The 9,943-nt window shown below is 38.4% G+C and overlaps 1 protein-coding gene across 1 annotated transcript in view; it reads left to right on the top strand.

Moving 5' to 3' along the window:
* Positions 1-9,943, top strand: part of GPC5 (glypican 5) — a 908,679-nt gene that overhangs the window by 360,248 nt on the left and 538,488 nt on the right. Inside the window, 1 exon segment of the mRNA XM_010854706.1 lies at positions 3,038-3,171. Within this exon segment, the coding sequence (XP_010853008.1) occupies positions 3,038-3,171 (134 nt within the window).

Raw genomic sequence — 9,943 nt, 5'->3', positions numbered from 1 at the left:
TGCCACAGCCTTTGACTGTGTGGATCACAACAAACTGTGGAAAATTCTTCAAGAGATGGGAATACCAGACCACCTGACCTACCTCTTGAGAAATTTGTATGCAGGTCAGGAAGCAACAGTTAGAACTGGACATGGAACAACAGACTGGTTCCAAATAGGAAAAGCAGTATGTCAAGTCTGTATATCGTCACCCTGCTTATTTAACTTATATGCAGAGTACATCATGCAAAACGCTGGGCTGGATGAATCACAAGCTGGAATCAAGATTGCCAGGAGAAATCTCAATAACCTCAGATATGCAGATGACATCACCCTTGTGGCAGAAAGGGAAGAAATACTAAAGAGCCTCTTGATGAAAGTGAGAGGAGAGTGAAAAAGTTGGCTTAAAGCTCAACATTCAGAAAACGAAGATCATGGCATCTGGTCCCATCACTTCATGGCAAATAGATGGGGAAACAGTGGAAACAATGAGAGACTTTATATTTCTGGGCTCCAAAATCCCTGCAGATGGTGACACTGCAGCCATGAAATTAAGACACTTACTCCTTGGAAGGAAAGTTATGACCAACCTAGACAGCATATTAAAAAGCAGAGACATTACTTTGCAGACAAAGGTCCATCTTGTCAAAGCTATGTTTTTCCTGTAGTCATGTATGGATGTGAGAGTTGGACTATAAAGAAAGCTGAGCACTGAAGCTTTGATGCTTTTGAACTGTGGTGCTGGAGAAGACTCTTGAGAGTCCCTTGGACTGCAAGGAGATTCAACCAGTCCATCCTAAAGGAAATTAGCCCTGAATATTCATTGGAAGGACTGATACTGAAGGTGAAACTCCTTTGGTCAGCTGATGTGAAGAAGTGACTCATTTGAAAAGACCCTGCTGCTGGGAAAGATTGAAAGCAGGAGGAGAAGGGGACAAGAGAGGATGAGATGGCTGGATGGCATCACTGACTCAATGGACATGAGTTTGAGTAAACTCCAGGAGTTGGTGATGGACAGGGAGGCCTGGCATGCTGCAGACCATGGAATCAGAAAGAGCTGGACATGACTGAGTGACTGAACTGAACTGATGTATTTCAGAGTTTTGCTTACCATGAGGTGTGTGTGTGTGTGTGTGTATTCATGTATATTACATATAATATTTGTTTTACATTTTCAATTTCTTTGTTGAAATTCTCACTGTGTTCCTCTAGCCCTCTCGTGAGTTTGGTGTGCTTTTTTATGAATGTAACATCAATCATGCTATTAAATAAATTACTTATCTCCATTTTATGAGAGGTTTTTGTTGTTGTTCTGATGTTTTATCTTGTGCTTTCATTTGGAACATATTTCTCTGTCTTCTCATTTTGTTTGGCTTTTTTTTTGTTTGTCTCTATAATTTAGGTGAAATAATTACCTCTCCTGCTCTTGAAGGTAATGTCTTGTGTGGGAGTGTCCCTATGCTGACCATGTGTGCCCAGTGGCTTTGGCAGGAGGGGTGAGGCCAAACAAGCATGGGCAAGGGCTTTTTTCAGGGTTTTCTGAAGTTTTTGCATTGGCAGGGTGGGCTGGAACCTGTTAAGGCAAGGACTTGTTCTAAGGTACATGTGCATTTTGATGTACGGGAGGATTTTATTATTTCCTTCTAAATTGTCAGCTCTTTTAGATTAAATTTCTAATCTTTTATTTCCTACAACATCTAATACATGTTCTTTGCACATATTGAAACCAAATAATTATGGTTTAAATAAATGAGGTGAAGCATAACTACTTTAATGCTCATTAATGGAAATTTTTAAAAAAATTTACACTTTAAGGGAACTTTAGAATAATTTATTCTAAGTTCTTCATATTACATATAAGAGAATCAAGTTCTATAAAGGTCTGTCACTGTTATCAAGATCTCAGCAATTAAGAAGCATATATTAGGGCAAGAACCAAAGTCTCTTGATTCAGAGGCAATGCTTTTATGTATTTTTAACTATACTACTGTGCCTTTTTGAATGTATAAGTTATCTTGTGAATCTTTTTTGATGCTTTACATGATAATGTGTCCAATTAGTTACTTAATTTTCAGTGATAATTTCATAAGTTATATGAAGATCTTTGTTAGATAAGTAATATTAAAAAGTAAAATTTTCAGTTCTATAAATAATTTTTTAAAAGAAACCGTGAATAACTCCCTTTAATGCAAACTAGAATGAGGAAGAAGATATATGACTATTACAAAATGAAATCTCATATAAGCATATTTATTGCCTTTTCTAAGAAAGATTTTAAGAATAAAACTACCCTTAGAACTCACATAGAACTGGATCCCATGTTCAATAGCAAATTACTTTATTAAGAAACTTAGTACAGATATGTGATTAGTCAATGATATGAATATAAACCATAAATAATACCTACTTTGGTTAAATAGTTTTATTTATACTAGCAGGCTAGTTTATTAATGCAGTTCTCTGATTTTGCATATATATTTTTATTCATGTATTTTGCATTTGAATACATTCAAACTGTATAAATGTGTATAGCATTAATTTATTATGATTGCCATTTTATATAGATAATTTGATTCCCTCTACTTTAAAAATTGAGATCCAACCAGTCCATCCTAAAGGAGATCAGTCCTGGGTATTCATTGGAAGGACTGATGATGAAGCTGAAACTCCAATACTTTGGCCACCTCATGCGAAGAGTTGACTCATTGGAAAAGACCCTGATGCTGGGAGGGATTGGGGGCAGGAGAAGAAGGGGACGACAGAGGATGAGATGGCTGGATGGCATCACCGCCTTAATGGACATGGGTTTGAGTGAACTCCGGGAGTTGGTGATGGACAGGGAGGACTGGCGTGCTGCTATTTATGGGGTCGCAAAGAGTTGGACATGACTGAGTGACTGAACTAACAAACTTTAAAAGTTAGCAAAGTTTGTAAGTCTTAAAGGTTAATACTGTGGTGTAAGTAAAACATGTCTTTGCTTTAAACTCTAGCAAACGTTACATTCTCAGAAAGACTGGAGCATGGTTTCTAACTGTCTTTAATATTTTCTATTTAAAAGGTAAATAAGATTTGTGGCCGTCCAGTCAGAACACCCACACAAAGCCCCCGTTGTTCTTTTGATGGAAGCAAAGAGAAGCATGGAATGAAGATCTCTATAAGAAACGGTGAAGAGACACTTGCCAACAGAAGAAAGTAAGACATTTGTTTTACAACCAGAAAGAGAAAGAAAGTAAGCCATTAATTTTACAAGAGAATAGAATGTTTTCAATTAAGTAGAACAAAATACAGTAATGAAGAAACAAAAGATCAACTTTAATTACCTTTAACATTCAGCGCTTCCTCCTATTCTGTTAACTAGGAAGACAGGTTCAACTCAGAAGACCAAAATACCTAAGATGAGGGATATTTTTTTTTGTGCAATATGGCCTGCCTTACACACATATGATCATGGTACACTTCAAATGTGGCCGGTGTACAGTGTTAGTACAGCAATCTGTAACACTTAGTCATCTTGCTTAATTGAAACTATGCCCATTGAATAGTAACTCCTTATTTCCCCCTCCTTGTGGTAAACAATATTGAGTTATATACTTCAGAGTTTATAAAGAGGGCAGATCTCATGGTAGGTAAGTGATCTTACCACAAAAAAAAAAAAAAAAAATTAAATGTGGCTAGTGTGACTGAGGATTGAATTTTTAATGTTACATAATTTCAATTAATTTTAGTTAAAGTTTTACATGTAACCCAACCAGTCCATTCTGAAGGAGATCAGCCCTGGGATTTCTTTGGAAGGAATGATGCTAAAGCTGAAACTCCAGTACTTTGGCCACCTGATGTGAAGAGTTGACTCATTGGAAAAGACTCTGATGCTGGGAGGGATTGGGGGCAGGAGGAGAAGGGGACGACAGAGGATGAGATGGCTGGATGGCATCACTGACTCGATGGACGTGAGTCTGAATGAACTCAGGGAGTTGGTGATGGTCAGGGAGACCTGGTGTGCTGTGATTCATGGGGTTGCAAAGAGTCGGACAAGACTGAGCGACTGATCTGATCTGATCTGATCTGAATGACTACTATATTGGACAGAATGCAAGACAAAGAGTGTTCATATAAATGATGTGACAAATGTTACTGAATGTTAGGTATCTATTAAAAGAAAATAATGGCAATACCTTTTATCTTGAATGCTGAAATTTCTATCTGTTGACTCAAAATTATAAGCATTGATTTAGTGGCTTGCTTCTGTAACTCACATTTCTATACTGTGCCCATTATTATTTCACTTGTTAAATTAAAGCCTTCATTAGTATCCTTTTGGTTAATTGGTGATTAAACTAAAAACTGTTTAATACTGGAGGGAACATTTGTTTTGGTATTCAATTGACCAGTACAATGGCAAATAGTTTTTCAGTAGTTTTACTTGAACTGAAATTCAGAATTATGTGTTTGTTTATTAATTCAAACAATTATTTTTAACAATGCCTTTTGGAGAATTCAGTGTTTTACATAGATTTGGAGAAGGTGATGACACCACACTCCAGTACTCTTGCCTGGAAAATCCCATGGATGGAGGAGCCTGGTAGGCTGCAGTCCATGGTGTCACTAAGAGTCGGACACGACTGAGCGACTTCACTTTCACTTTTCACTTTCATGCATTGGAGAAGAAAATGGCAACCCAGTGTTTTTGCCTGGAGAATCCTAGGGATGGGGGAGCCTGATGGGCTGCCGTCTATGGGGTCGCACAGAGTCGGACACGACTGAAGCGACTTAGCAGCAGCAGCAGCACTCTCTATAATTTAAAATTGGCTTCTTTCCTTTTGGGATAGTGCTCTTACTTGCCTCATCCTCTCCTCAGTTGGGTTATAAGCAAGGGATAAAGAACTGAGCTATTGCTGGCTATGTGCTACAATAGCAATACAGTTAGCACAATGTTTGCATATAAAGTAGCTGTGATTTTTGGGGGGGGAGGAGTAGTTTTCTTTTTTCAGTTTAAGCATTTATAGTGATCAGTAGTCATTTCTTGCATTTGAGAAATCGGTATGTGTTGGTTGAGCTTCCGGGTGGCTCAGTAGTAAAGAACCCACCTGCCAAGCAGAGGACACAGGTTCTATCCCTGGATTGAGAATAACCCCTGGAGAGGGAAATGACAACCCACTCCAGTATTCTTGCCTGGGAAATCCCATGGACAGGAGTCTGGTGGGCTACAATCCATGGGATTGCAAAGAGTTGAACACTACTTAACAGCTAAACCACCAGCACCACATGCTTTGGCTATGGTGGTTCTTATAGTAAAATCCACGTAAGGAAGATCTTAAGTTCCTAAAGGTTATGGCAGTTTCACCACCAAAGTGACCTTGATACTGGAAAACCAAAATAAAACCCAATACTTAACATGATTTATTCCCTTGCAAACTAAGACCATGCAGCTGAAATGTTACAAAATGACTCAAGAGCAGTGAGGGGGCTTATCTAAATGGAAAGTTTTTTAAGAATCTGTCCTGGTCATTGAGTAGACCTCTATGTACCAGTCTTGCAAACTCTCTATTTCTATGCTCTTGACCAGTCAGTCACCATTAGCCATTTCCTGTGAATAAGCATAAGCTCATCATAGGTTAATTTCTTAAACAACCAGAGGTCCTGCACTTGAGCCTACTTAGCATTTGATTTTTACACATTTTTATTGCCACTCCTGAATGGAATTTAATTGCTGTGATAGTATATTTCTGCTTGAGGCCTATATACTGTGGAGACTTATTCATAAACAGGGGCTTCCCAGGTGGCGCTAGTGGTAAAGAACCCGCTTGCCAATGGGAGATACATAAGAGAAGTAGGTTTGATCCCTGGGTTGGGAAGATCCCTTGGAGGAGTGTGTGGCAACCCACTCCAGTATTCTTGCCTGGAGAATCCTGTGGACAGAGGAGCCTGATGGGCTATAGTTCACTGGGTTGCAAGGAGTCCGACACAACTGCAGTGACTTAGCAGAGAGCAGCATCCATTAACTAGACCTGAATTTTATTTATCCTTTCTTATCGTAAGGTAGACTTTAAACCAAACAATGCAGAAGGCTGCAAAGAAGAAAAGAGTTTATTTTGTTCTTAGGAATGGCAATTCCAGAGACACAGATTCAGGTGAAACTGTTGAAGGTGGGCAAAGAGTCAGGGGCTTATAAAGACAAAAGCCACCAAGGTTGTTAAAGTTGTCTGGAAATCATTATGATTGATTCTGATGAAAGAAAGGAAATATTTATTCTTAAGGGCTATTCAGGATTCAATTCTATTTTTGGGTTCAATCAGTGGATAGTCTGACATGAGTTATTTGGGGTAAGGATGAGATGAGTATCATTGGGCAGATATTTTGGGTGCCTGTATTAAGACAATATGTGGTCGAAGGTCAGATTCCATCCAGGCTGAAATATGCATACATCACACTTCCTCAGCAGACTCCTGGTTCCATTTTAGAAAGCTTTGTTGGAAATACCATTTTGATTTTCCTTTCACAACCTGAATTTTATTTACCTTTCATCAATTGATCTTTCCCCTTGAGGTCATAATTTTTGATCGAAGTAGATGGGGCAGCATAGGAATAGGTGCTTACTGAGTCTGGGCTACCTTCCAGGCATCTTGTGATTTTTCCATCTGCTTGAGCTTGATTTCCAGTAGATCACTTCCCCTTGATGTTATATTGCTTCAATACAAGCCTGATCTTACAGCCTGGCAGATCAGATAGCACTGAGTTCCTCATGCGCATCTCAGGTCGCAGAGTCACTTGCTGGCTTATGGTCAAATGTGCAGTTTCTGTCAGAGTCCAGTTGTAAACCAAACAGTTGACCAACATATTGAGTGACAGATCCACCAACCGATCAGTCAATCAACTAACCAAAAATAGTGTTCAAAAAAAGAAAAAATGACTTTACTCCAAAACTCTTGATGTCTATACTTTGATTTTTCTAATGGGGCTTTCAGGAGTCTCTGCAGAACATGTTTATTTGCTACCAATACTTCAGTTATCATTGAATAAATGAACTAGGTAGTCTAGACTCAACGTCTGAGCAGCTTGGTGATATTTTATAAATGCATTATAGCAGCATGCTATGTTGTAATACGTGTATAATATGTTTTCTCTAACATGCAAAGGGATCCAAAAATTTCTGTGCTTCTTCCTGTGCTCTAGGTTATCTGTGCAGAGATTTGCCTTTTAAATTAGAAGAATATCACAATTAGATTTAGACTACTAGACATTTAGAAACCCTGCTGAATTGTCAAGCACTCAAAATGTCAATATTTTCCCCTTCAGAGTCATTCACTTGTCTACTAAGTTATCTAGGATAATGTGATCAATATTTGATTATCAGCTTGGTGTCCTGTAGGATGTCTGGATGATTGTGGCTCTTGTCTGTCATGGAGTGGGAGAATTGCCTTGAGGTCTAATAGTGACTGTTCTTGCCAGCTGAAAGTGAAATGTTTCTAATTGTCCTTACTAATTGGTAAGGAGAGAAGAGCATTTGTCAAATCATTAGCTGGATAGCAGGTGGCAGGACATGTTTTGATTTGCTCTAGCAGACAACACATGCAAAGGAGCATGTAATTGGAGTCACTGTCTGACTCTGGTTATGCTAATCCAACCTTTCTCCATGGCCACCCCATGCGCACAGACTGGCCGAGCAAGTGAAGTCAGTGGTGAGGTGTTAGGATCACGATTATTACACTTTTCCTGGCTTCATGACCCTAAACTGAGCAATTCCCTAAGCATATTGTGATAGTGTGAGATAAGGTAAGAAATATATATTTGTTCTTTGATACCATTTGTGACATAGAATTACTAAAATGCTTGGATCTTCCTAAGTGATGAAAGCAGAATGGTATTTTTTGTTCTCTTAATGAGGTGACTTTTGGACCCCACCTAAGTATGGGGGCTGGTTATCTGGAAAGTCAACATGTGATTAGAAGGTTGGAACTTTTAAAACACAAAGCTCTCTCTTTCTCTCTTTTTTATTTTTTTGGCTGAGCAGCATGTGGGATTTTAGTCCCTGACCAGGAATAGAATCCACACCCTCTGCAGTGGAAGTACAGAATCTTAGCCACTGGATAGAGCAGGGAAATTGCTGAAGGTTCAAACTTTTAGTCTCACTTTCCAGACTCTGGTGAGGGGGAAGGGGTCACGGGGTTGGCTCAATTGCCAGTGTCCAATGAGTTAATCAATCACAGCTGTGTAATGAAGCCTCTGTAAAACCCCAAAGAAGGTGCCTTGGAGAGCATCCTGGCTGGTGAACACCTGGAACTGCTGGGGGAGTGGCCTGCCAGGAGAGAGTGAAAAGAAGCTGTATGTTCCATCCTCCAGTACCTTGCCCTGTGTAGCTCTTCCATCTGGCTGTTCCAGAGCCATATCCTTTTATAATAAACTGCTGACCTAGTAAGTAAACCATTTCTTGGAGTTCTGTGAGCTGCTCTAGAAAATTAATCAAATCCAAGAGGAGAGGAGGTCATGCAACACGTGGTTTATAGCCAGTTGGTCAGAAGTACAGGTGACAACCTGGACTTGAGACTGCCATCTGAAGTGTGTGTGTATGTGTGTGTGATGGTAGGGGGCACCATCTTAGAGGACTGAACTATTAATTTGTGGAATCTGATGCCATTTCTGAGTATATAGTGTCAGAATTGAGGTGGATTTTCAGACACTCTGCTGCTGTGGAAAAATCACTTTTGCTGCTGTGGAGTCCCCTACTTCCTCTCTACCAATTGGTATCCTCTCTTATACCAATTCTCTACTGGAATTGGTATCAGAACCAGTCAGATATAATAGTCCTTTGTTTTACTATTTCTGTACAAGAGGTGGTTTTAGGGACTTCAGTTTGGCCCTTGCTGCATGAGTTGAGGAACCAGTATGGGGACTGTGTGTCTTCTAAAAACATGTTCTGAAGTGTGAAATAGACAAACTTCTGTGGACTCACTTGGCCCAATGTGAGCCTAAAATGTAAACACCCTTAACCTCTGTAAGCCCCAGTCAGATGGAGAGAGTAGAATGGCATTCTGGGTCTTTAGGATTATAGTTAACTGACAGCTGGTATGTATTCCTGGGAAGTAAAAAGGCCACAGGTCCCTTAAGGGAAGATATGAAGGAAGATTTATGCTATTTAAAGGTTGGACTTGTGCAGGGATCTTTTCAGGAGAACCCAGCCTTACTGTTACTATAGTGAAGGTATGTGGAGGCTGAGATGAGGGTTAGGATGGCCATTTTTTGTGTTAAATAAAGTGACATTTTTTTATTTTTAATTTCCAAGGACTTTTTTTTCTTGTACTGTCTTTTTTTGTTAATTCACATCCCACTGTTATTTCATGGGTGAGCTAGTTTCTTATCGCTCATATGTTAACAAGTAAAGTTTAATTATATAAGTTAACTAATACAAACTAATATAGTTTTAAAATTTTAATCATTTCCTATAATTCTGTTTTTCTGTCTTCTCTGAATTTCCTTTTCTTCTGTTTGCTCAATTTCCTACAAGATTCCTTTGAAAATTTAATTTATCCATTTGTAGGAGTTTCTTTTTATGTTTTGTATATTGTATATTAGTTTTAAACTGTGAAAACATGTTCTATCTAAGACGATATTTTAGTTAAATGTAAAAAAATGAGTTTATGGGTAATTTAGTCTAAAGTGATCTTTGTTAAAAATTCTTAAGTTTACAAAATATGTTTTCTTGTATAAAAATGTCTTTCCTGCATCAATTGAAAAATATATATTGTTTTTCATACTAGCACTATAGTTTTGTTTCTCACATTAATATATGCAGAGACTACATCTTTATATATGCCATATATGATGTAAAGTTACAACTTAAGTTTTCAATTCTGAGGCAGATTTCAAGGGATGCTCTAAAACAATCTATCATTTTCCTTTTCTCGCTAATTTTTTAAAAAGATTTATACTCATTCAAAGTTCCCAAAGATAGATACACTGACCTGTTTTA

The sequence above is a fragment of the Bison bison genome, unplaced genomic scaffold (assembly GCF_000754665.1).
Source record: "Bison bison bison isolate TAMUID 2011002044 unplaced genomic scaffold, Bison_UMD1.0 scf7180017864347, whole genome shotgun sequence".
NCBI classification, from domain to species: Eukaryota; Metazoa; Chordata; class Mammalia; order Artiodactyla; family Bovidae; genus Bison; species Bison bison.
This window is presented reverse-complemented; position numbering and strand designations above follow the sequence as displayed.